This window comes from Furipterus horrens, unplaced genomic scaffold (assembly GCF_987537825.1).
Source record: "Furipterus horrens unplaced genomic scaffold, mFurHor1.1.pri manual_scaffold_2, whole genome shotgun sequence".
Lineage (NCBI taxonomy): Eukaryota > Metazoa > Chordata > Mammalia > Chiroptera > Furipteridae > Furipterus > Furipterus horrens.
Window position 1 is genome coordinate 139,955,495 of NW_028327172.1, and position 27,074 is coordinate 139,982,568.

Genomic DNA, 27,074 nt, shown 5'->3' on the forward strand with positions numbered 1-27,074 from the left:
CCCACTGGAGGTTGTGTCATATTCTGTCAGCTCTGTGCAAGAGGGAGGAGATAAGCACTGGGTAGGCTTACTTCCCCAAAGAGATTGTTTCATACCTAGTAGAGATGTACCCCGAATTCAGAGAAGCAATAGGCACTTTGCCAATATTTACCTAGCTACCTGGCAACAGGGCAGCACAAGTTCTATTCGACTTCAAAGGCACAGCCCCTGCACTCCATTCTCTTCACACACATAAAAACCATCTTTCCAAGTGTTGAAAACCATATGTATGTCGGGCTCCTTTAACTTCCAAATCATTCGGTTCTCCAGGATTTGAACATTAATTGGAGAAAATAAATATTGAATATTTACTTTCATGTGTGAAGTGAATGGCGTCCCTCGGCCTTGGAGTTCAGCCTCATCCTTCCACCCTCAGAAATGAGATTCACAAGCACCGCAGACTTTTCTAGTTCTGCTGCTGATCTTTCACAGATAAATTAAGGAAACCAAGTGTTTGGCACTTAAACAAATCCACAAGCCAAGACATGAGGGAGAAAGGACCCAGAATGTAACCTTCCCACACTTTCCATCTGCAGCTCAGGAGGAAATGTAACAAATGCCTTCAGAGACCAGCCTGACTAAACCACCTGCTCAAAATGTGTATGTGACTGTGAGCTTGGTGTCATGTCGAAAGCATGCTGCTAGAAAAGCCTGGATGAAAGGTAGAGCACATATAAAGGACACAAGAGGAAGACGTTAGTCACTAAAAACCCACATAGCAAGACAGACATTTGTCTTCATATAAATAGCATTATCGGATGTGCCATATGTCATGCTCTTAAGCTTGAGAGCCTATTGCAAGATACACTTACTAAGCCTTTTTTATGAACTACACTTGCATGGTGCCATCTTGTGGTAAATCCCTGAAGCAAGTTGAAAGAAACAGAGGGCCAATTTTTTTCCACTTTATAAATTTTGTGAAGTGTAGTATTTAGGTATTTTTGACCAGTTTAAGAACAGCTTGAGAATGTCAGCCTGCGAACCAGGTGTCGCTGATTCGATTCCCTGTCAGGGCACATGACTAGGTTGCACGTCAGGTCCCCAGTTGGGGGCACAAGTAAGAGGCAACCACACAGTGATGTTTCTCTCCCTCTCTTTCTTTTTTCCCCTCTCTCTAAAAATAAATAAACAAATAATTTTTTAAAAAAAGAACAGCTTGAGCTTCCATTTCCTAATTCAAAACAAAACAGATTTTATAATACATTTTCCATTGATCTAAGAGTTAATAAATACAGATTGAGATTTCCCCACCCAGAAGCCAGCAATCATAGGATCCAGGAAGAAATATGAGGAAGAACTACGACTGTTCCACAGAAAAAAAAAATTTTGTTAATGGCAATTACCTATCTTTGAGAAAAAAATTCATTCAGCATTTCAGGCTCTAGACCATGTTGTACTATCTCATGTCTGAATGGTTTAAAAGGTAAGGAAACTTTTCCAGATACAGTCATTGATAGCTTGGTATCAAAAACCTGAGAGGAACTCAAGGTCTGAACACATGGACTTGTGGGTTTTTCTATTTACTCTTTTTATATTGAGAAAGGTTTACCCAGTTGGGGTCTCCCTGAAACTTACCCAAAGGATGCAGGGTGTCCTATTCATTTATGAAAACTTCACACAGTTACTTGTATATCTGCAGAACTGGAACTGAAACTAAAGTTTCCTAATTTCTTGCCCCACGATCTTTGCTGTAGATCTTAGTGCTCAACTTAGATAGTGAACCACGCTGGTTAGGAGTGGGGTGAAGTTCCGCATTTTGTGTGGTTATGAAATCAGAGCCAGGAATCTGCAGTGGGGCCATCACAGGGAGATACCTGAGCAAGGTGCCCCACCCTGTCAAGTTGGGGACTGAAGAAGCTCCAGGCCACTGTCAGAACTTTTTATGTTGCCAACCTAGCCTTATGGCAAACAGACCCCCGCCCCCTCCGTCCGGTCCACCCACCTGTAAACCACCCCAGCCTGAAAAAGCTTCCTAGGTCCTTCTCTTACTTCATGGTTATACTCATACAACAGTGTCAAGTTCATAGAAAGTGCTCAGCGAATGTCCTGGATTGGCTGACTGATGACATATTTCATCACAGTGAACCACAGAAGAACCCAATGCTTGGAGCATAATGGCCATTAAATAAATACCTGGTTGGCTGCATTTTTTAAAAAAAAATTTCAATCAGAATTCTCTCTTGCCTAAAGTCTGAGTTCTTTTGATCAGACTAAGATTAAACAAACAGTTACTGAATGCTCACTGGTATGTTCAAGGCACACTTACACATAATCTCACTTATGGCTAAATTTCTATAGCCATACTGGCTGACTGAGGCCATCCTTCGATAAACATGGCTCATTGGGAGGGCGTCACTCTACTGGAAGAAATAAGCAGTGATGGGAAAGTGGTATCACAATTAGCTTTCAGGGAATTGGGGGGTTGGGAGGGAGTGGCTGAAAATGATTTTGAGGGTCAGGGGCAACTAGCTTCAGATCTCTAGAAAACAAGTGTTGGGTATGGCTCAAAAGGTGAAACAGAGAAAGCTACATATGATGCCATCAATCAGGTGAGAGAATGGAAGAAGCATGTGATTGGAAGTTGGCCATCGGCTTCCAAGGAAGGGAGGACCATCAAAGGAAGCCACAGGCAGCCCAAAAGCAGAGGTAATTTTGGTGAGAATGTTCAAGTGGAACAAAGGAGGGAAGTGTGTTGGCAGATCGTCAACTAGATGAATGAGCATGAGGGTTTTATAGCTCCCTTCTTGCCCTCCCTCCCCAATTTCACTGCAATTGCTAGTTCATGGAGGGGAAAGATTATGGGTCTAAAATGAGAGATATTCATTTTTGTTGGTCTTAGCAGCCAAGGGAAAATGTTAGAAGGGAAAGAAAGTTAACCCAAGTGACTAAGGGTAGTGATGGTACAGCGGAGACAAAGTGTGGATTTGGGTTATCCGTTTTCTTTTTGGCCCATTAGCAAAATACTCTGGGGACAAGTTTGTGAGGCACCAGCCTGGGAGGAAGGGGAGAGAAGATGGAAGAAGTGCCAAAGGCATAATTAGGCAATGGGAGGCATCATGGAGAAGGGAAAACAGGCTTGGGAGAAGCAGTGGAAACAGTTGCAAGGCCCAGAGAGGAGGTGAAAGCAGCACTTATGAAGTCATACTGGGAGAGGAGGAGACGGCCGTGCGGAGAACAGGGGAGAAGTGAGCAGGCGTTGGAGAGGGGACGGCAGGCAGAGAGCCTATGGTGGGAGGGCCTCAGCACACCCCTGAGTGTATCCTGCTGCTCTGAGGAACCCCACTCTAGCGGCTCCCCACCCCCAAATACCCCTGCTACTGCACTCTTCATCAGGTCGTGGACTAAGTCACAAACTTAGTTTCAGGTAGAGACTATCTATCTGCAGCCAGAACAAATGACATCCTATAAAAGGAAAAATGTAAGTATTCTGCTTCCTACTCTCTCACCTCAATCCCCCCAAAGACAATGTTCATTCTACTGGGTCCCTTCTAAATAACAAATTCAGAGGAAAAAGGAAGAGAAAATGGAAACAATGCAAAAGTTTTAAGAGCAGAATTTCCCATGAGGCAACACTGCTCATTTCTCTATTGCCCACAGCCCACTGTGTATAACACATTTCTTGCTGGTCTGCTGGCAGGGAAGCCCCTTGGGATGGAGGGCTGGCTGCTACTGGTTTGTTGAAGTCAAGGCCACTGGGTCTGAGCTTCCTTAGGGAAGTTACTTCTCTGTGGCCCCACCCCACTTCCTCCACCTAACCCTTCAACTCCACCCTGAGCGGAACACACACCTCCTGTTGCAGACAGAAATACAAAGACAGAACACAGGTAAAAACGTGGTCAGTCCATAGATGCTTTTCAGGCGTATGTTCACAGAATTGAAAGAATGTTTGGGAAAGATTAAGAATGGAGATGACATGGTAAAGAGTCAATGAATTGAAGTTAGAAATATACAGTTTGAAGAGTAGAGAGAAAGTGTGTGTGTGTGTGTGTGTGTGTGTTTTTAAGGGAATTGAACCACATGAGCTCTAGACTATCAAATGATTGAACATTTGTGTCTTTGGAGTCCCAGAAGAAGAGGATGGATTGGTATAGAAAGTATATTTGAAAAAAATAATGACCCAAAACTCCCCAAATTTGGTAAAAGATAAAAACTTGGATTCAAGAAACTCAGCAAACCCCAAACAAAATAAATTTAAAGAAAACCATGCATAGAAACGTGAAAGTCAAGCTGCAAAAAGCCAAAAGGGAAAAAAAAATCTCAAAAGCAGATGGTGAAGAATGCCTTTTCTATCAGAAATACATCAGTTAAACCTCAGGAACCAGGGAGGCCAGAAGACACAGGAACAGCAGCTTAAAAGTTCTAAAAAAAAAGAACTCTCAATCTAGACTTTTGTATGCCATGAAAATGTTCTTCAGGAATAAAGGCAAAGTAAAAACATTCTCAGATATTAGAAAACTAAGAGAATTCCCCACCAGCAAACCTGCTCTAAAGGAACTGCTAAGGTAAGTTCTTTGAGCTCCAGTGAAATTATGTCAGGGGAAAGAAGCTGGCCCTTCAGGAATTGAAGAAAGAGTTACAGAAATGGCCGGATCTGCGTCCATGTAATTCAGGTTGGCTATTCCGTATGCAGTCCACACAAGGGCCCCCTTTCTTCCAGGTATAGTTGGATGTGCACGTCTCTTTCTCTACCAGGACGCATTTCTCCAAGGTCAGAGAATGTTTTATGATTATTTTCGTATTCACCTACAGTACCTGCCATTGTGTGCGTGACCCAGTGGATGGGTTCAAAAGTTCCGGAGGCACAATGCCTGCACTTGAATCCTGCGACTGCCACTAACTAATAGGGTGCCCTTGAGCTAGTCACGTAACTGCTTTGTGCTTCACTGTTCTTATGCATAACATGGGATAAGAATGTATTTACCTCACGTGTTGCCATGAAGATTACATTAGCTAATATAGAAAGAGTGACTAGAATGGGGCTGGACATATGCTCAGTACTACGTGTGTTAACCACTATTGGAAATGCTCAAATATTGCTAAATAATTTTTCCTACCACTAGCTGATATATCATCATCCTTTGATTTCATACCCAACAATGATCTCAGGACTAAGCTAATCTCAAATTAAATCCTAGGCTACCCGTGTTTTAGTAGAATCTAAATTAAAACAGTTTGAACATCAGAGTGGTCAAAAATGTTCTCCAGCTTAATCAAATCTCAATTGTAAACGGTGTAAAACAGAACAAAGTTGACATGTAGGTTTTTGCAAATGTATATCGAGGTGGCACCAGCAAGTCTGACACCTAAAACTTAATCATGTCCCTTCACTCAGCATAACAGAATATTTTTATCACAGGTTCTCATTGGAGAGCTCAATCTGAAGGTTTTGTTACCAGTCCTTTTCAGGAATTCTTTCAAGACAGATGTGTCCTTTCACATATCTAGGAAATTTAAATTCCAATTCTGCTATCAAGTTATATTATCAGAAACTCACTTACGTAAGCCTCCCAAAGATATCCTTTCAAAAACTATATTTTGATGACTTCTCTTTAGCTTTTATAAGGTCGATATACAAAATGACCATACAAAGAATATTTTTTTCATGTTCTGCATGCAAAACAGCTAAAGTATAATGATATTCTCCATTATACAAATTTCACAATATAAATCCCAAAAGGCAGTGTATCTCTCCTGATAAATTAGTATGGACACCTTTGTTTGATAATAAAAATTATAATTCAGTGGTTCTCAGCCAAGTCTGCATATGAGAATCACCTGGCCACTTCCACAGCTCTGAGCTTGGGCCTGACCCTGTACCAATGTCAGAACCCTGGGACTCCGGCATTGATGATTTCTAAAATTTCTCCAGGAGATTCCAGTGTGTAGGTAGGAGAACTGAAAAGCCCTGCTATTGTTTTTCACTTTACCCATTAAAAACAATTTGACTTTTGAAAAATCCAAAGTTAACCCTGGCCAGGTAGCTCAGTTGGTTAGAGCATAGGCCTGATATGTCAAGGTTCCGGGTTTGATCCCCAGTTAAGGCACACACAAGAGGCAACCAAGGAATGCATAAATAAGTGGAACGATAAATCAAAGTTTCTCTGTCTCTCCCTTCCTTGCTCTTTCTAAACTAAATGAATTAAAAAAGAAATTCAAAGCTAGATGCCTCATAATTCTTAGCCAACAAAATTTTTTAAATCTTCTACCAAGGAAATGAGAGCAACATCAATCAGTTGCCTCCCATACGTGCCCCAACTGGGGATCAAACCTACAACATTTTGGTGTACAAGAAGATGCTCCAACCAACTGAGCCACCCAGCGAGGCTTAACTGAGATTTTTTATATTGTTAATTTTTTATCCTCTGTAGTTTTTTTTCTATTTGTCTTTTTAATTGTCATCAAATGCGCCTTATAAGTCACCTCAAATCGTTTTGGGAAGCACGTAGAGAATAAGACTTAATTTTTTAAAAAAAGGTCATGTATGATTTCACAGAAATCCTTTTGAGACTTTTTCTCAGACTATACTGGTTTTCTGGATAACAGTTATTTTTATAAATTTATTCTCTGCGGTGTGAAGTCATGCTAACTTTCAGGTGTTCAAAAGCTATTTCCTTTGAGCTTTAAATGATGGGCCCTAGGGTTAATGTTCCAGGATTTAGTAATTAAGTTTTGCATTAGTTTGGTGCTATGCAAAAAATTGCCACAAATTAATGGCTCAAAACAACACACAGCTGTTATCGTTCACAATTTCTGAAGGTCAGAAATGCAGGCTTACCTGGCTGCTTGGCTCAGGGCCTCCTGAGGCTGAAATGCAGGTGCTGGCTGGGCTGCATTCTCAATTAACTAGAGAAGGGTCAGCCTCTGAGGCTCTAAAATTCGCAGCAGCTGTGTCCTCCAAGCCAGCAGTGAAGACAGGGGTCCTGTGACTTTGAGCCTCTCACTTCAGGAAAGGCTGGTATCTTCTCTTAAAGGCTCGCCTGAGCTGCACACCATCCTCCCAGGGGCAGAGGTTTTTCTGCTTCACGTGTGTGTGCATTCATGTGTTTCTAATGTGCTTTGTGAGGACCACCCCACCCCCCAGCATTCAATACAGCAAACTATTGCTGGGGTGTGGGCAACCCACAGCTGTGTCTGATTCTGTTAACCAGGAATGGAACAGCTCAGAGCTTATAATTAGATTATCTTCCCTAAATTCATGAATGTAATTTGCTCACACTTTTATTTCATGTATTAGTCTGCTTGGGCTGCCATAACACAGTACCACAGACTGGGGGCGTAAGCAGCAAAATTAACTTTCTCCCAGTTGTGGTGGCTGGAAATGCGAGATCAAGGTGTTATTGGCAGGCCTGCTCTCCTCTGAGGCCTCTCCCCTGGGCTGGCAGTTGTTCTTCTTTCTGTGTTCTCCCATGGTCTCTCCTCCGCGTGTCCACATTTCCTCTTCTTCTAAGATCTGATGGATTGAATTAGAGCCCACACTAAAGGCTTCATTTTTTTTAAAAATGTTTATTTATTTTAGAGAGAGAAGAAGGGACAGAAAGACAGAAAGATCAATGAGAGAGAAAAAAAACTGACGGGCTGCCTCCCATACACACCCTGACTGGGGATCAAACCTGATCCTCAGCTATGTTCCCTGTCTGGGAAGCGAACCCACAACGTTTTGGTCTACAAGATGATGCTCCAACAAACTGAGCCACACTGGCCAGGGCCTCATTTTAACTTTAATGGCCTCATTAAAGGCCTGATCTCCAAAATTAGTCTCATTCTGAAGTATGTACTAGGAGTTAGGGCTTCAACATACAACTTTTGAGGGGACATAATTCAGCCTGTAACACTACTGCCCATTCACAATCATCTGAAACATTCTTTAATTTATCTCCATTTATTTTATATTTCATTATCTGGAAGAGCTTACTAATCATTTAAGCTTTTTCTTCATGCCCTCCAGAAGCTTGTAATATTGGGTTAGCCAAAAAGTCCATTTAGTTTTTTCCATAAAATAAAACACATTTTTCATGTTCACCAATAACTTTATTCATTTGGATACTTTGAGTATGTCAGCTATCTCCCGTGTGGTATAAAATTGACTGTTCTCAATGTCTCAATTTGATTGCTACTAACTTCACCTGGTCTCTGTGACCACAGAGCATTGTCCAGTGAGAAACCTCCAGCACGAAACTTCGCAAACCACTTTTGACACGTTCGATCAGTCACAGCAACTTCTCCATACACTGCACAAATCTTCATTGCGTTTCAGTTGTTTTTACCTTTCTTGAAGTAATAAAACATAATATACCAAAAATGTGTATTTTCTTCCATCTTCAATAGTAAAATGGCTACACAAAAAAAGTTCACAAATTTAATTTTTAAAAAAATGCATGTTAATATGACAGCCGTCACAATATAATCTAACAAAATTGTTTCGAATGACATTAAAGATAGTCATGTGCTACTTAGATCCATCTTACAGAAAAAAAACCAAACAAACTTTTTGGCCAACCCAATATAAACTAAACACCAGAAACAACTAGGAATTAGTAGGGAATTAGCTGCTAGTTTGGACAAGGTGGACTGTAGTTTTCTAGATGTTTGAAGAAAGATGGAAGTCAAAGGCACAGTAGCTACAGTGGGGCCTCAGGAGCAGGACTGGTTTATGGACACTTGGCATGAGGCCTAATTTTTTTTTTTAATCCTCACCCAAACTTTTTGTTTTCCCATTGCTTTTAGAGAAAGTGAATAGGAGAGAGGAAGGGAGAAAAACATTAATTAGTCACCTACCATATGCACCTGGACAAGGGATCATGTGCACCTGGACCATGGATGGAAGCTGCAACCGAGGAAGGTGCCCTGACCTGGAATCAAACCCACAGCCTTTCGGTTCTGGGTCAACACTCCAACCAAATGAGCCGCGCTGTTCAGGGTGAGGACTAATATTTAAACAGTCATTGTAAACTCTAGTGGTACTTTAGAATTGCCTGAGGGAGCCTTTTAAAATACTGAAGCCCCAGAAATTTAAGCTTAATTGCCCTAGCTAGGTCCTTGCCACAGGGAAAGAAGGAAGGAAGGCTGGGAGGAAGGAAGGAACAAAGGACCCTCTCCAGGTGATGAGAATGTGTAACCAGGGTCCAGAACCACTGGTTTAAATGGATGAAAGAAAGGAGGACACTCTGGGTGAGGAGGAGAAAGACATGAGTAGGGACCTGAAAGCAAGAATAACGTTTTGAAGGACAAGGAGATGACTGACCTGCCTGGAGCCATGTTTATGTTTTATGGGCAGTGGAAAATAAGTGCCATGGGCCAAAGTGAAATTACTGTGAGGCTTCTGGAACCTGCATACTAGAGGAAGGGAGAAACCAGGTTAGCAGGCTCAGCTAGTGGGTATTACAGAAAAATAAGTGTAAGATAGTGAGGGCTTCAACACATGGGGGCACTAGTGCCTAAATGCAGAAATAGGTGTTAAGGATTTGGAAAGAAGGATTGGTAGGACTTACTAAGCGGTTATGTTGATAAGTGATGTGTGGGGAACTAAAAAGTTCCTCAGCTGAAGTCTTACTAACTGACATCCTAAAGTTCTGCTTGGCATGGCCTCACCACCCCATAATAGTTGTTTACTCCTTACTAGGGCAACGACCCTCTTTCTGTTCCTGGGATTCCTGTCCTGCAGTTTAACTCATATCTACCAGATAACGCCCAAGCTGCAGCTGCATTCCCCCCGAATGAGAAATTCCTCTTCTCCTGAGCTATAAGAATGCTGTTTTGACTAAGAATAAATGAGACTTGATCAGAGCACTGTCTTGTCTCCACTCCTTGTGTCTCTTGTCCCTTCTTCATCCTCACTCCCCCTCTAGGGTCCTCGTTGCTCGACCTGCGGGATGGGTCAGTGATGTAAATATGGAAGATTAAGAAAAAGGTTGAGTTGTAAATAATTCCAAGGTTTTGAGGCTGATTGATGGTCAGGGCATATTCTGTTAACAAAACACTAATGAGTAAAATAAATTGTTGGTGTGGAATAAAGAACATGAATTTAGCTTAGATCATGAGCTTCTCTAGGAGATTTTAACCTTCTTCAGTCGGGAATAACATCTATTCACACTTAGCATATTGTGTAATATGACAACTGCTAAATACACTTTGGTTGACTAGTTTAAAGGAGGTAAATTTGGAGCATCTAAGTAGATATCCACGACAGAAAAGAGAAAGGGATAGGAATCAAGGTCTTGGGCACAGCAGAGCCCTCTGGGTGATGGCCTAGATATATAGTAAGGATAAAATAATAATCAGTAAGAATCTCTGCAGAACATCTCTATCCAGCACCCTCTTCCTCTTCTCCATTGCCCACTCATGTGTAATGACATCTGTTATTCTTGTCACCCTTTGCCAGTTTCTCAATTTTCCTTCAGGGAACTTCCCCTCTTCTAGAGCCTGCGTTCTGATTTGGACTGGCAATCAAAGCGCTGTGCCCCACTCTGGCTGGGGTTTCAAACCACCATTTAAACTTTAGGTCTTGTGCATGATATTAAGCCTGTCCTCTTCCCTGAGGCCTTCCCAGGCCACTGTGCCTTTCATCCCATTCCTTTGAATTTCCAGAGAAATAGGATTCACGTAATTATCCCTTTACCAAAGCTCAGCCAGTCAGCCAGACTCTCTTTTGAGTCTTGAGCAGAGTGGCAGAACTACAGCAGCCAGAATCTCTGAGAGGCAAGTCCTGGTGTCACTCACTTCCCACTGGATATGTGAAATTGCTTGGGTCCCTGTCCTCTCTGTGGCCTGTTTACTCAGCTTCGCTGTTAACTCTCTGAGGTGCCTCATATCCTTCCAATACATCTTAATCAAAGTTGCTCTCACTTGCAACTAAAGCTTAACCAGATTGACATTTCTCCCCATTATTCAATTTTGCCACAGCTTTATTTTGCATTCAAAATCTGGAAGTGAGCATACAACATCCCGAGATCCTCTCCTTTTCTAAAGCTCATCTCAGGGATTCTCATTTCAATTTCAAAAAAAGACAACTTCACGACAACCATGGTGATGAGGAGCAGCCCTCTGACACCCTTGCACTTTTCATTTCTCATACCTACTCCTTTATGAAAAGAGGTGCTTGGGATCCTTCTGCACCAGACTGCTTTTAGTTGTCTAAAATGTTGCCTCTCATCCTACTCCATTTACCTCTCCAGTTCTAAATTCCCTTGCTGTCCATGTCACATGCCTTGAAGAGTATTTGAGGATATGCCTCTCCATCCCTTCTTTCCTGTCCCTACGCAAAGTCTTCTTTCTTTTTTTAAGGAACTAAGAATTACAATGCTCTCAGCATCACCGGTATGAGTACAGGAGGCTCTGCTTTTATTGAATGTGCGAGAAACAGATATAAATTCTGGCTGTGGAAGTCTGAGCTTCCACGGGGCCTAGAGATAAACATGTTTTATCAAACTAGAAACAGACACCCCTAGAAGTGATAATGTTACTTGGCATTTATTCAACGCTTTTCATCTGCAAAGCAATTTGTAGACATTAAAGAATGAGCTGTCAGTTCTTTCCACAAGAATAAACGTATAATGCTGAATAGAATCCTGTCTCATTCCTCAAACCTAAACAATGGGCCCTGAATATAAACTATGATTGAACAAGATGACTTCTTACGAGGAAAAAAAGGGGAACTAAGGGAGATGAAAACAGTCAGAAGAGAAGACCATTTATCTAGTGACTATTGAGTGCCTGAGATGACAGTCTGGAGGAAAACCCTCCAGGGTTCTGGGCTGGATCCGCTTCCATTTACCCTACAGGATGACACATTGAGGAGCCCCCACAGAGGTCAGCCCATTCCCAGGCACCCCTCAAGCTGAGGGATTGCCTCTTTTGGATGATTTTTCTTTTGTGTTACCAGCCCACTTCCTTATTTGAAACCCAGGTGTTGCCTGGCATACCGAAGCTAACCAGTTTTACACAAACATCTGCAAGTGTATATGCACATGTACACAGGCATACATAACATCTGGACTCAAAAACAAGTGAAATTCTATATTGTGCTGCTCCTGATGTAGCTCTGCACACAGATGCTTTATGGTCATACCCATGAGTGGGGAAGGGCAGAAAAATATTTACATACTCAGTACAATTATTCAGTTTTTCAGATGGTTTTTCCCCTAGGTTTGCAGTTGGTTTTCTCAGTGTAATGAAAGTTGAGTGATCTATTCCATTAGAATCTACTTAGATCAAGCACACAAAGGCACAAAGCCTCGTTGTGCAGCTTCACTATTGCTTTAGTAGCTTAACTGAGGGCATGCGATAAAAACACACATGTGGAGCCACGAGCACTGTCACTGAGCTGCCGATCCAAGACAGAGCAGAGGAGAAAGCACAGGCTCTCTGGCAGGGCCGTCTTCTTGGCCCCAGGGAGGAATGGCTGGCCTCTTGGAATGTCACTGTGAAGCTAAAGTGAACTATCCTGACTGATTTATGTGGGTGGTAACTTGACTGGCAAGAAAATCATTACCTCTTGCAAGAACACAGTGAATTAATCTCTTTTAAAGGGAGTAAGGAGATTACAAGCCTTATTTTATGCGCTTCCAAATTTGTTCCTATGCTTGGTATCTAGTTGATTAAAGTAGGAACCACGTGTATCAATGGTGTCCACTAGAATTTTTTGAGAACAATGTATACATCTTACTTGTAGGAAAGAGTTAAAAGGGCCACAGATCCATCAAATATAGTCTGCATAAACCTGCACAGACTTCAGCTTATTCTTGTGGTTTTTGAAGTAGCATAATACAGGTTGTAGACTTTGGAATTAGATTCATCTTCTATAAAATGGGCGAAAATTATTGCCTAATTTATATAGCTTAAAATGAGGTACTGTACATGAAACATTTGGCATTTTCTGTTATAGAATTTTTTTATTACCAGGTTCATCATTTCTTGTGTCTCCTGGATAGGCACGTTATTTTTCAGTTCCCAATTTATTGCTTTAATATAATACTATTTGAAGCATTTTTTATATATCTGTTCTATTTCAACTAAACTTTTACCCCTACGCTGCTCCTTCCTCATCCCAGGTCAAGTGGAGTGGCTCTGGAAATGCACACTCTATCTCATGTAGGAAGTGAGTCTTGGGAAGTTGATAGATGTTGGTTCCTTTAGGCAATGCTATGAGAGAAAAGGCCAGGTATGCAGGTAGGCTGAAGGAAATGAAAACAGAGAATATGCCATTAGAACCCTTCCCCCAAACAGACAGGAAGACAGAAGGCATAAAATGGTATTGGATTATTAAAATATAGAGGCAGTGGGGATTGCCTGAGGGGGCAGGGCTGGGCAGAGATGGGCAAAGGGAGAAAAAGTGGGGACAACTTAATAACATTAACATAAACAATAAGATCAAACCCTTGTCTGAGGTATCATTGGCAAATATGTTCTCCCATACAGTTGGTTCCCTTTTCATCTTGCTGATGCTTTCTTGCACTGAGCAGAAGCTCTTTATTTCCATGCTGTCCCATTTGTTTGTTCTTTCCTTTATTCCCCTTGCGCTGGAGGATATATAGGTGAAAATATTTCTACATGGGATATCTGAAATTTCCTGCCTGTTTTCCTCTAGGACTTTTATAGTGTCGTGGCTTACATTTAAGTCTTTTATCCATCTTGAGTTTATTCTGGTGTATGGTGTAAGTTGGTGGTCTAGTTTCATTTTTTTGCACGTCCCTGTCCAGTTCTCCCAGCACCATTTGTCAAAGAGGCTCTTTTCACTCCATTTTATGCTCCTTCCCCCTTTGTCATATGTTAATTGACCATAGAGACCTGAGTTTATTTCTGGGCTCTCTCTATTCTGTTCCATTGATCTATATTTCTGTTCTTATGCCAGTACCAGAATGTTTTAATTATAGCAGCCTTGTAGTATAGTTTGATATCAGGTATTGCGATTCCTCCTACTGTGTTCTTTCTCAAGATTGCTGAGGCTATTCGGGGTCTTTTTTGGCTCCATATAAATTTTTGAAGTATTTGTTCTCGGTCTGTGAAACACCAATTCAAAAGAACCTATGCACCCCTATGTTCATAGCAGCGCTATTTACAATAGCCAAGTGCTGGAAACAGCCTAAGTGCCCATCAGTGGACGAGTGGATCAAAAAACTGTGATACATTTACTATATAGCAGAAAGACAGAAGGAATTCCTATCTTTTGCTACAACATGGATGGAAGTGGAGAGTATTATGCTAAGTGAAATAAGCCAAGAGACAAATACCATATGATCTCACCTAATACAGGAAATTAATGAACAAAACAAACAAATGAGCAAAGTAGAACCAGAGGCATCGAAACAAGGAACAGACTGACAGTGACCAGAGGGCAGAGGGGAGGGGCAAAGGGGAGAAAGGAGGAGAAAGGTCTAGTCAAGGAACTAGTATAAATGACTCATGGACATGGACAACTAAATGGGGATTGACTATGGGAGACTCAGGAGGTAGGTGGAGCAGGGGAGAGTAAAAGGGGAAAATAGGGCAACTGTAATAGAAAAAAAAATTTTTTAATAATAAAAACAGGTTAGATCTGCAAAAAAACATAAACAAAATTTATTAAATAAAATACAGAGGCAGACAGCTCACTGAAATCACACAATGATGATACAGTGCAGTAAGAGCTCCTAATTACTGAGCATGTACTATGAAGCCAGAAGCTGTCCTACTTTGACTTCTGGCAACGACCCTGTGAGGAAGGTGCTACTGCCATCTCTATTTTATACATTAGGAAACAAAGGGCACAAGAGATTCAATATTTCACCCAGGATTGCGCTGTTAGCAGGCGGCAGAGCCAATTCTGACCCAAGCAGTCTGGCTCTCATATCCACTTGAGTCATCCTTGGGCTGTGCTGACAGGCATCCACAACCCGAAAACCTAATTTCCTACTTAAACGCAAAACAAATAAAACAGAAACATAACTACCTCCATGACTTTTCAATGTACGGGAGGCTCGGCTCCCCAAGCAGTGATCGCAGCTGTCTATGGATGCTCATGTTGAAACAGGGCTCATTAGTGCTGGGGCCTGGGGACCAGGAAGGAGGCAGAACGTCTGAAAAGATGAGCGAAGAGCAGCCATAGAACATACTCAAGTTCTGTAGTGGTTTGTTTTTCTTTTTTTTAAAGAACAAGTAGGCAGAAGTAATTACACAGTACGTGTTCTATCATGAGTGCTGTGAGATGGGATCTCAGCAATAGGTTTTTGATGGTCTGGTTCATTAAGGAAAGACAAAATGCTCATTAATAACCTGGGGTAGTGATTCCATATTGTGACTAAAAAAGACATTAACGTATATGATCGAGTATTGCATTATTCAACTTGTTAACCTTGGGAGTGATGCATTAGTTTGGGCGAGGCTCCTGTTGTGGTAAGCATTCTGGGGACTCATTCTGAATCACTTGCAAATCCCAACACCTTCAATGATGTGGCATCACATTCCATATGGCCAAGATAGAGCAGAACAAGTACTGCAAGGAGACAAAGCAAGGGTACCACTCTCACCCTCTCTACGTTAACAGCTGGTACTATGGAGTTGACACGTGTACCCCACATCACTGGACAGGGTTCTAGGTGTAAAAGGAAGAGTAATATCACAGTGCTGTGAAAATCTCGGCACAGAAAACATATTTGGGACACCTTTATGAGGAACATGCCACATAAGCCAGGCCTTGAAGGCCTGCTTTTAATATGCACAAGATTGGGCTGGGGGGTCAGCGGAGGTAGGAGTGGTGAGGCACTGCAGGGTAGGTGAGGAAGATAAAGACGTCCTCAGCTCTCTCGGGGCCGTCTAGGTTGGCTGGAGAACAGTATGGGCTGATGAGAATGGAAGTGGGCCATGAAGACAGGTTGGGCCACGCTGCACAGGGCTTTGAATGACCACCTGAGAACACTGTACTTCAATTTATAATAAATGGGAAACCTCTGAGAGGCTTTAAGCATTTGAATATGCTTCAGAAAAATGAATGTCCTAGTAGGACATAAAATTAAAGCTTCTTGAAGTAGACTTTTAAATTTTGGAAAAACTCTGAACCAAGTCTGATGAATAAGAAAGAAGTATGATATGGAACTGTGTATCACTTTGGTCAAAAAACAAGGTACTACTGTGGGAGAAGTGGTGGGCTGGTTGGGGGGAGCAATGGGGGAAAAAGTGGGACAACTGTAGTAGAAAAACAAAAAATTAAATAAAAAAAACACAAAGTATTGAATAAAATATTAAATTTTCTACTGTGACTTACAAATGGATCTAAAAAAACTTCCAAAAAGATTCAAGAAATGGTTTTGGAGTAACAGCAGCATCACAAAAATAAATGTATAGTCTTCTCTAAAATGCCTTCTTTCAGGGGTAAACAATTCTGGTGAACAATGTTTGCTCCTTTAAACACACACACACATAACAGAATTACCTTGGCATCTGGGGACACTCACAGCTCTCAGCACCTGACCCAGTTTGTTTCAAAATGTCTACTCTTCAGGAAATTCTGTGCTTACTCAGCGTGGACGTGATCACTCTACACCCCCAAATGCGTATAAGTCACAGTCTACCCCAACTTCGATGCTGACCGAGATGCTGTGAACATTGAAACAATCACCAAGATGAAAAGTGTGAATGAGATCAGCGTCGTCAACATTTTGACCAACCGCAATGAACACAGACAGGATATCTCCTTTGCCTACCAGAAAACGTCCAAAAAGGAACTTGCGTCAGCACTGAAGTCTGCCTTGTGCGGCCACCTGGGCAGGGTGGTTATTTGGGGCCTATTGAAAACACCTGCTCTGTATGCTTCCGGGCTCAAGGCCTCCATGAAGGGGCTGGAGACTGATGAAGACTCTCATTGGGATCATCTGCTCAAGGACCAACCAGGAGTTGAGGAAATTGAGTCTAAAAGGAAATGTGCAAGACCGTTCTGCAGGACATTATTTCTGCCACACCTGGTGACTTCTGCAAGCTGATGGTTGTCCTCCCAAAGGATAAAAGAGCTGAAGATGGCTCTGTTATTGATTATGAACTGACTGGTCAAGAGGGCCAGAAGCTCTCTGATGCTGGAGTGAAGAGGAAATGAACTGATGCCCCCAGGTGAATCAGCATCATGACTAAGCAGAGTGTGTGTCACCTCCAGGAAGCGTGTGAAAGGTACAAGAGCTACAGCCCTTATGACATGTTGGGAAGCATCAAAGGAAAGTCCAGGGACACCTGGGAAATGCTTTCCTGAACCTGGTCCAGTGCATCTGGAACAAGCCCCTGTTATTTTGCTGACCAACTATACAATTCCATGAAGGGCAACAGGACTCACAATAAGGTCCTGATCAGAATCATAGTCACCTGCAGTGTAGTGGACATGTTGAAATTAAGTCTGAATTCAAGAGAAAGCACAGCAAGTCCTTGTACTATTGCATCCAGCAAGACACCAAGGGTGATCTCCAGAAAGTGCTGCATGTACTAATGTATATTAATCTCCCACTTTACAAGTAAGAAAACAAACTTATGCTCAAAACAGTCACACAAGGTTTCTGTTTGTTTTTACAGACACTATCCTCAATTACCAAAAGAAGAACTTTTGGGCAAAGTCCGCTGTACCAGAGAGGCCCATGTTACATGCCACTCCTGCAGGACAAAGTAAACATGTTCATTCCCACCTGTCCAAATCACCAAATGTAATGTTTTCTCTTCAGATTTCAGGAACAGGCAAAGGAATAACATAGGTATTTACTTTTGAAATTCAGCACAAACCTGAGGTACTACTTCAAAGAAAGAACAGATAATGCCAATAAAATAAAAGGATAATTCAAAACTAATCTTCAGTCATTAGTGGTATTTGAATTTAGGAAATATTTTCTGTATGTTATCCTATATTTAATATTAACACCAGGATTGTCAACAAAAATTAAATATAATAAAGGAAACAATGTACAAAATTCATGTTTTTTAAATGTAAAGTGAGTGCTAAACTCAATTTCCCTAAGAAAAATTAATGCAAAAATTTAATGAGTTTTACACCATCAATTGTACTGTTTATGAAATATTTGCCAAATTTTGTTTGATTCTTTTTATTACATATTGCCTGAAATTTTTCAGCCAGTATCAATACATTTACTTTTTTTTTTGACTGGTAAAATACCGTCCTGGTGAAGCCATTTTCCAGAGTTAAGCTTAAATCAACTCACAAACAAACAAACGAACAAACAAAAATACCTCCATTATAAGCTAACAGACATCCCCGAACAAAAGTATGTTGGAATAATTTGATCTTTGTATTTTGTATTGAAAACACAGATATCAAGTGATTGTAACCGAGAAACTACACAGAAAGCTAGTGTTTTGAGATAGTCAAAAAAAGAAGTATGTTTCATTGTTATACATAATCTGACTTAACTGTACAAAGAAGGCAACTCTGCCTCACCTCTCTCCACATCTTCCTTGGGCAACATTCATATTTGTTTCCTTTGCTAAGAAACATCCTTCCAATCAGTAAAATATTCTTTGATACCATGTTAAATAGATACCTTGGAAAACTATAATGTCTGTTTCTTCAAGTTGCTCTGTGATGTGAAATAACAGGTAAAGAGCACACAGCAGAACGTCTTGCATAGTTAGTGCTGAGTTAGTAAGGTATCATCAGTATCATAATCATCATCATCATCAATTAGGCCACTGAAGAATAATTACTAAAATAGTGGCCTAAAAGAGTGAATCTACATCTCAACAATTCCAGTATCTTTTTAAAAAGATTTTTAAAAATTTATTTTTAGAGAGAGGGTAAGGGAGGGAAAAAGAGAGAGAGAGAGAAACATCAATATGCGAGAGCAACAGTGATTGGTTGCCTCACGCACGCCCCGCAACTGGGGACCTGGCCCGCAACCCAGGCATGTGCCCTGACTGGGAATTGAACCAACAACCTTTCAGTTTGCAGGACGATGCCCAACCTACTGAGCCACATCAGTCAGGGCCCAATATTTTTTTAAAAGGCCAGATTCTAATTAACTTTGTGATAGTTTTACTAATATACAGGGTGGGGCAAAAGTAGGTTTATAGCTGTCTCTATGGAAAATAATATATAATAATACAAGAATAAACTGTGTTTCATGTACTCACAGCTATAAATCTACTTCTGCCCCACCCTGTATATTAAGATGGTTGTAATATATTGAAATTTTGAAGGTTATTTCAGTTTGAGAAGTCTGTAGTCTTTTAGCTATACCTAAACTGAAGCTAAACTGATAGAAAGATTATATGAAAATCTTCTGAGTAGGAAAAACATTTTCTATAGCAATATGAGGTTCTATTTTTTCCATGGAAAAGGTATGATTTGGAAAGAATACACTTCTGTATAACAAATATAAATTTGCCCATCTACCTGATAGGTATAAAAATAATACAAGAAACATAGATATATCTAAATAGACTGAGCCAAAAGAGAAAGGTATTTCATAGAAAGTATTTTATCATCAGAACAGTATGGTTTCTTATGTTTAAGATCTATTTATTATGTTGTTTTTACAAATAGCAAAGTCCCCTGTTTTTTCCCAACTTAATATACATGAATATAAAAAGCTATTGATTTCCACATTGCCCACCCCACCCCCATCTGACTGAGTAAATAGAAGGTATGGACCATGAACAGCTTCCTGAAGGAACGGTGGTTTCTTCCTTAACTCAGTCTTGAACTTGAGCACTCTACTCAGTCATCCTCTTGCTGATTTCTTTTCTGTCAAAGGAAGCCAAGGCTACATTAAAAAAGCATATTCTAACTGGCATGTTTATTCAGCCAAGTATCATTTTCTAGAGGACTTGGCAAAAGATGTGGGTGAAAATTATCATGGAAAAACATGCCTGAACTTAAATACTCAACTAGTTTATCATTTTAATCCCAGGGTGTATTATCCTCAGGTATTTGACTATTTTCTACTCTTTCTTACATATGCACAAACATTCCCATGCAGAAACATACACACAAATACAAACATTCACTTTCTCCCTGAGTAATCACAGCACAGCTCTGATCTTCTCTTAGCCTGTACCAATTATACACTTTCAAGTATTGTAAAAATTATTCAAAAAGCATTATTATATAGGTTATTCCTTAAGCCCACATTACATACTCCATTATAAAAGGACCTAAAACTCAGTAATTCCGCTCCTTTAGTTCATAATCACCAAATAAAAGTCTAGGTAGTGTTAAGGCTAAAATGAAATATTAAACAGCCGATTAGAAAACAAAGATGACCAGCATACTAAGTATAAAAAGACTTTACCAGTTTAAGGAAATCGATGAGTTTGTGAGCATCTTCCCCAGTAGAGAGGTCTACAAAGTCCTTGGGCAGTCGATAACTCAGATAGGGACTGGGCTGGACTGTAACTTCACTGTTTGTACAACGGAAAGCTGGCGGATCCTTTACAAAAAATGAAAGGAAAGTCTGTGAGAAATTTTAAGTCATTCCTCCAAACTGAAAAAGATTCTATCATAACAATTTCACTCCAGGTTCTCTCATGTACTAGAAAAGGAAGAAATAAAATTCCGAAGTAAAAAAAAAGCACAAAGATTATAAAATACTTCTATACATTCACTAAGACATAAACATAAGGTATCTGAAAACAGTGTCCTCCTGGAGAGCCAGGCCGGTCCCTAAATGCTACCCGTGTGCAGCCCATGTGCTACAAGGGGAGTGTGTATCTCTCTAGTTCTGGAGTGGGTCAGAGGCTTCAGGCTAGTTATCTCTGGCCTCAAGCAATCTCATAAAGACCAGAATGCTTTATAAACATTATCATTTTCTTCATGTGCACAGTTAGGAAACCCTGCCTTAGAGAATAAACTTAATAGTGAGGGCAAGTGAGTGCTTCAAATTCCTAACACTTTTGTGCTTCTTTTCATCATCTGACTAACTCATTTGTGTATCTGTCTCATCACCTACGTGAAACTGCAAATTCAAGTATCATCATACTGAACAAGTCTTCACATTCTTTAATGTACAGTTGACTCCTGACAACAGAGGTCTCAGAGGTACTGACCTCCTGAGCAGTTAAAAATCCTCATCATGGAGTTGGCCCTCAGCATATGCAGATCCCGACCACAGAACTCGAGCAATGTGGGTTTTAACTGCATGGGTCAATTGGAAAAATATCCAAGGACAAGTGGACGCATGAAGTTCAAATTCATGTTCAAGGGTCAACTGTACTTGTTTAGAGCCTGCGTATAATATTTACATGCTGCCTTGTGCCAAAAAGGATTTTGGAGACAGAAGGCCTTAGTTTTGGACTTCATGGGTGACAGCTATCTAGCTGTGTCCAGCATATGGAGACAGGCCAGAAACTCGAATGGAATAGGACCTAGAAAGTAGGCCATGTTTTATGACAGAGAGACCAATCATGTGACAAATGTTTATGAAACACCTCCTTTGTACGGGACGTTTCCCTAGGTATGGGAGATAAACTGATAAATAAGACAGGTAGACAGCCAATAAGCAAGCAAACAAATAAATTAACAAGATCATTTCAGATAGTAAAAAGTGTTATAAGAACAAAAAAACAGGCTGCTACCATAAGAGGAGAACCAGGTAGGCAACTTTAACAAGGTGGTCAGGTAAGACCTTGCTAAAGAAGAGATGTCTGGACTGAGAGCTGGAAAGTATGATCAAAGCAGCCTCGTGAGGTCTGGCAGCAGAACACAGCTTTGAAGGCAGTGGAACAACTTGTGCAGAGATGCTAAGGCAAGGCAGGGCTCTGGGCTTCAAGAAACAGAAGGACGGCCAGGTTTCTGTGGCATGGAAACATGCAGGAGGTGATGCTGTGAAAAAGGCAGGAGCCAGTTCCTGTTTCCCTTTGTCAGCTCTCAACTCCCAATATAATGTTGTTTAAATTAAGAAGAAAGAAGGAAAAAAAAGAGAAAAAGAAAGATTTGATCATATTTTTTGGATCAGAGATTGAATCTTATACAAACTGTTTCTATTCAGTAACTGTGTCCCTCATATTTATATTCTTCTCCTTGATATCCAGATTTAAGGGCCCCAACTGTAAGATGCCAGCAGGGATAAAATTCCATCTTTCACTAATTCAATACACAGTAACCATGTCCGGCAGGAGAACAAGAGACCCCTTCTGTGCGCAGAAGCTTGCAGTCTAAAGCAGGACATGCAAGACAAACAGTAGGCAAGTACCTCGACAAGGAAAAAACTGAGTTGAGTCACAAAAGAAACAGGGCCAAAAAGGGCCCAGGACAGAGTGATAATGGAAAGAAATATTTCAGAGATGGACAGAAGGAAGGATGGTCACACTGAGGCCAGGTTGCATCCAGAAGGGCAGGAAGAGGCCCAGGAGGGAAGCATGTGCCACAGAAGCCAAGGGAAGAAGGGTTACAAGAAGGTAACACGTTCAAATGGTACCAAGTGGTTGAGTGAGAGAAGGGCACACTGTTCACTGGAATTAGCAACAAGTCAGGGGAGCCCTTGCCAAGAGCTGTTTCTGTGGGGCTGAGGGTAAGAAGACTGAGGAGTGACAGGAGAGAGGTGAGACAGGTGGGAAGGACAGACCACCATGTGATGGTATACAGCCACTAAGCAGTGACAGAAAAGCAAGTTACGTAACAGCATGAGGGAAATGAGCATGACCCCACTTACGTAAAAATGCCTGGAAAAAATATTAACTCGAGTGGCAAGAATGGCTATTTCGAGGTGGTAGGATTTCCAGTCTTGCTTCTTTCTAATTTTCTTTCTTTAAATTACCATGTTTACGAAAACTGTTTTTAAAAAGATGTAAAATATTCACAAGATATTACCCTGGCTGGTTTGGCTCAGTGGATTGAGCGTCGGCCTGCGAGCTAAGTGTCGCTGGTTCGATCTTCCAGTCAGGGCACATTAGAGAAGGAAAACTCTGATTCCAAAAAACCTCCGCTGCCTTGCGGCATACCTCTTCAGGGGAAAGGCTAAGGGAGTCAACCCCGACAGAAAATCCGGAGCCGGAGTCCCTAAGGCGGTTTGACGTTGTAGTCAACACCGGCAACTCCTGCGGCGCACCTGAAGCCAAGCTGTATTGACTCCGTCTTTCCCTTGGACCCTTCAGCTGCGAAGAGAGGGGGGGTCTGCTGCATGGGCAACAGCAGACCCTCCATATCACCCTGCCCAGGCTTTGTAGCTTCAGCTTCACTGGAGAGGACACTCCAGCGTCATCGCAAGATGTCAATTCAACACGGGAGGAGACAGATACCGTGTCACTCCCGAGTCGGACTGCACAGCCGTTCTCGGCGGTGCAGATAGACTCTTAAGAAGCTACACCATTGTCTCTCGAGACGGACGGCTGCCGATGATTACCAAATGAAAAATGTGGGATATGTAAGTTCATATGTAATATAATCTCATTTATTTAAACAAGTTTATTTGTATGTGGAAAGGCATGTTACTATTAAAATATAAGCAGTGGCTCTCAAGGTGATAGGATTATAGTCAATTTTAGGATTTCCTTTAAAAATTAGCACGTAGTACTCTTATAGGCAGAACAAAGCTTTACAAATCTGATACTGAAAGGAAATTTGGCTGTGAATATGAGGAGAAAAGGTCGGTGAAGATATGGGCTTAAAGATTTTGTCTTTTTAAGATGGAAGATATCTGAACATGGTTAACTACAGAGATTGGAGTTTGTCGGGAGGAAGAGACCAGGAAAAAAAACAGGAAGGAAGATAAATGATAGCAAAGGTATCTGGAGATGGGAAAGGATCCTTTGCTGGGCAGGTGGAGGTGAGACCTGGGACAAGGCCAGACAAGCTTGGAGGTTTGATGACAATGAAACTGGGTAAGTTCTCACCAGTGGATTAGCTTTTCCTGTGAAGAAGAATGTGAAATCTCTGCTGAGAAGAAAAGGAGCAGAGAGGGCCTGAGGAGCTGGGAAAGGTGTGAAATGGCCACGCTGATGTGGGAGACAAGACACAGTAATAAGAGCCGAACTGAAATTGGTGTCATGACTGTGAGGAAACCCCAGTCTGAGCATCTGGGCCATTTCCAGCTCACTGTCAGCAGCCCCGGGGCTAGCATCAGAATAAATAGACATGTGAACTGGTCCACCCAGGGTCAAGATTCTTCCAGGTAGACAGAACACAAGGAGCCAAGAAAAATATACCAGATGACCATTATTTCTTTATGTGAAGTTAAATGAATGAATCACCATGCGTGTCCCTTACTGCTCACCTCCAAGAGCAAGAATCTATTAGTAAATTTGTTATACTCTGTACTTCCCTAGAGTACAAGTTGCTGCCTATCCAAGCGTCTGGAGAACTAGCAATCATTGGAGGAGATGAAAAGATTTCCTTTATGTCTTTTTTATGTCTTTTTTTTTTTTTTTTAACCATCTTACCTGCTCCAGAGCATCCCCTTCACTAAAATCACCTTTTAAGTTTCGTTCAGATATCAGTTCTTCCCAAGTAAACAGCAGTGAATCTGTTACTTCACCAAATGGATTAAAATCGATTAGCCACACCTTCCCCTGCAGGACAGAGGGAAAAATTAGAGGCATAGAATAAAAACAAACATTTGAACTCCATAATCTATCTTATAATAAAAATCATTTTCATATTATTTTACACAAAAAGACAATCTTTAAAAATCTTAAAACATTTCAAAAGGTAGTTAATTCCTCCAGATCCCATCGGAGAAAGTCCTCCAGTTTCCACTGAAAAAGGGCCACCTGTCTAAATCAAGTGGTACAGCCTTATCTAATGGGAAGATCACCTGTAAATGCAGAGACCTAGAAAAGAAAAGCCTGATGAAGACATACATTGCAGCTCCTGCTTCAGATCACATAAGAATGTTAGGTCAAAAATCCAAGCAGGAAAAGAAAAATCTCGCAAAAGGTTAAACTGAGCATGACTGAAATGCTTTGGGGATGTGGGGTGTTTTTGATTATCTTTGAAGATTACCTTTGCCCTGCAGAAGCAGGAAAGAGCCAGGAATTCTGGAGAGCACCATTCCTTACCACTGAGAGGCTGCTATTGCAAAGGGTGCATTTTTTATTTTTGAAGCATATAGAAACACGTATGGAAATGCCCAGTTTTCTCTAATTTTAATGTATTATTTGTTTGTCTAGATGTTAGAGCCTAATAGAACATAAAGGGGAGAGCTAAAAAAATATATCAACCTTTAAAATAAATTTCTGACTTCTACTCTGAGAGTAGAGGTGGGCAATGACAGATAATTCCAGGTTCAGGGAAAGAATTCTTCTGAGCTGGTCAGACTGAGTTCCGTTAGAGTCAGAGGCATCTTAGGATAAAGTGGCAGCGCACTAACATCAGAGCTGGGAATCTGAAATCCTGCCAAGGGAGCAAAGCCAACAGAAGACCTCAGAGATATATGACATTTAGGAGATACATGTTTCATTCAAACTCTCATCTTCACTCCTCTAGGTTTTTCTCATTGAAACATTAATATCACTGTACCGTCTTATTGCTGATCATTAGGATTTTCTGTAAATGTGTAGTAACATGTCTTGATCAGATACGTGTGTGTAAAATTACAAACAACTAAGAAATTAGATTGCCAAGTCACCATTACCACTCTTTCTCATCTGGGTTAAAGAAAAATTTTAATAAATATCTTATCAGAGCTTGCTTCCAACATCAGAAACATCTGTTAAGTGGCAAAGAACCTTTACAGGAAGTGTGCACTACACACAATTTGGGTAAGTTTCTTATTTTATACAATCCCCAGGAGAAATCCTACAACTCTTTCATGCCACCTGAGTTGTTTCTTCACATCAGTTTGGTTCCCATTTGTACAGTCTTTGACTACGTGAAATAACATCAGCCACTAACTTCTTGGTATAATGTCAGCTTTGCTTTCGGGGCAATTACTAAGATGTGTTTGATAAGCTATATGTTATTTTAACAAAATGGGTATTTCTAACCTCCAAACTATCTCTACTTGGGGCTTTATAACCAGTAAAACCATTTCATTATAAAAAGAAAACACTATTGGGCCTGTTAGTATAGGAATATTAAGTTCTATAAACTAAAATATGGCATATTGTAAAAAAACAAAGACTACTACTTTTAGAACTAGTAACCGGCAGAGTTTGTTCTATAGTTCAGAGCCTCTAATTCAAAGAAAAATAAAACCAGCCATAATCAAGATGAGGATTTTATAGCTATAGCACGGTTTTCATGTAACATCTCAGGTATGAGACATTCTGAGAAATTCTATTTTTAGGCAATCCATCAGATAAGACCCACCCACTAGCCTTCCTGGAGCCTACCAGCTGACCAGTCCTGCTGCCCAAATCTCAATGCACAAGACCCTGTGCCAAGCTCATGTGCGTGCACACATATACACCCCTACTCCAAAAAAGAAACAAAACCCATCCAACATTCACAGTACAGAGGAGGAAATGGTTCAATAGAGATAAGAATAGGATATTGAAAGACACTAATAGAATATAAGGAGAACCTACCTAAATCTGTATGGTGAAGGTGGAAAAGCTCCCCAGAGTAACTTGAAATTTGAAGATGACTGTGATGATCTGGGAGGAAGGTGGATGGTGTGAGGAAAAGCAGACCATTTCAGGGGAAAACAACAATAACAATAAAAACTAACAAGTGCAGGCCATGAGAAGACAGCCCACTCTGGGGACAGGTTATTTCCTAGAGTGTACAATACTCTGGGAACATCAAAAGCCTCCTGTTCCAAACCAGATGGAATTCAGGTTAAAATAATCCCTTTAAATGTATAAACGAGATTACAAGCAAGAAGGGGGATCCCCGGAGCCAGAAGTGAGGAGGAAGCTACCAAACAGAAATGAGCACACAAACTGCTGCCGTGGGCGTGTCCCCTCAGGAACCCAGAGCAGGCAGAATATGCCCGTAGGAACAGGGGACTGGCCGCCAGAGGCAACTCAGAACCGAGCAGTGAACTTCAGAGGGCTGCCTCCTCAGTAAAGGGAATAAAAGATAAAACTCCTTTGCCTAGAAAAGGAAACAATGATGCTTGTCTTTCTCTGACTGGGGTTTGGGGAACACAGAAGCAGCAAATGAAAAATCTGAAACTTAGAGTCTTTGGGATTCTCAC

At 41.1% G+C, this 27,074-nt stretch overlaps 1 protein-coding gene, 1 long non-coding RNA gene and 1 pseudogene across 3 annotated transcripts in view; 2 read left to right on the forward strand and 1 right to left on the reverse strand.

The window, feature by feature from the left end:
- The window catches only part of LOC150019605 (uncharacterized), a 66,135-nt gene extending 56,360 nt beyond the window's left edge, over positions 1-9,775 (forward strand). The window contains exons 2-3 of the long non-coding RNA XR_016509072.1: positions 8,764-8,956; positions 9,659-9,775. This is a non-coding gene — a long non-coding RNA (uncharacterized LOC150019605). The remainder of the gene's footprint in view (positions 1-8,763; positions 8,957-9,658) is intronic.
- Positions 9,776-16,495: 6,720 nt separating this feature from the next.
- Positions 16,496-17,508, forward strand: LOC150019608 (annexin A2 pseudogene; annotated as a pseudogene).
- Positions 17,509-19,457: 1,949 nt separating this feature from the next.
- The window catches only part of CDC123 (cell division cycle 123), a 51,938-nt gene continuing 44,321 nt past the window's right edge, over positions 19,458-27,074 (reverse strand). For both annotated transcript variants that reach the window (XM_090266540.1, XM_090266539.1), the window contains 3 exons: positions 24,373-24,501; positions 20,289-20,426; positions 19,458-19,741 (listed from right to left, as the gene is read on the reverse strand). In XM_090266540.1, coding sequence (XP_090122666.1) covers positions 19,715-19,741; positions 20,289-20,426; positions 24,373-24,501 — 294 coding nt within the window. In that variant the 3' untranslated portion in view covers positions 19,458-19,714. The remainder of the gene's footprint in view (positions 19,742-20,288; positions 20,427-24,372; positions 24,502-27,074) is intronic.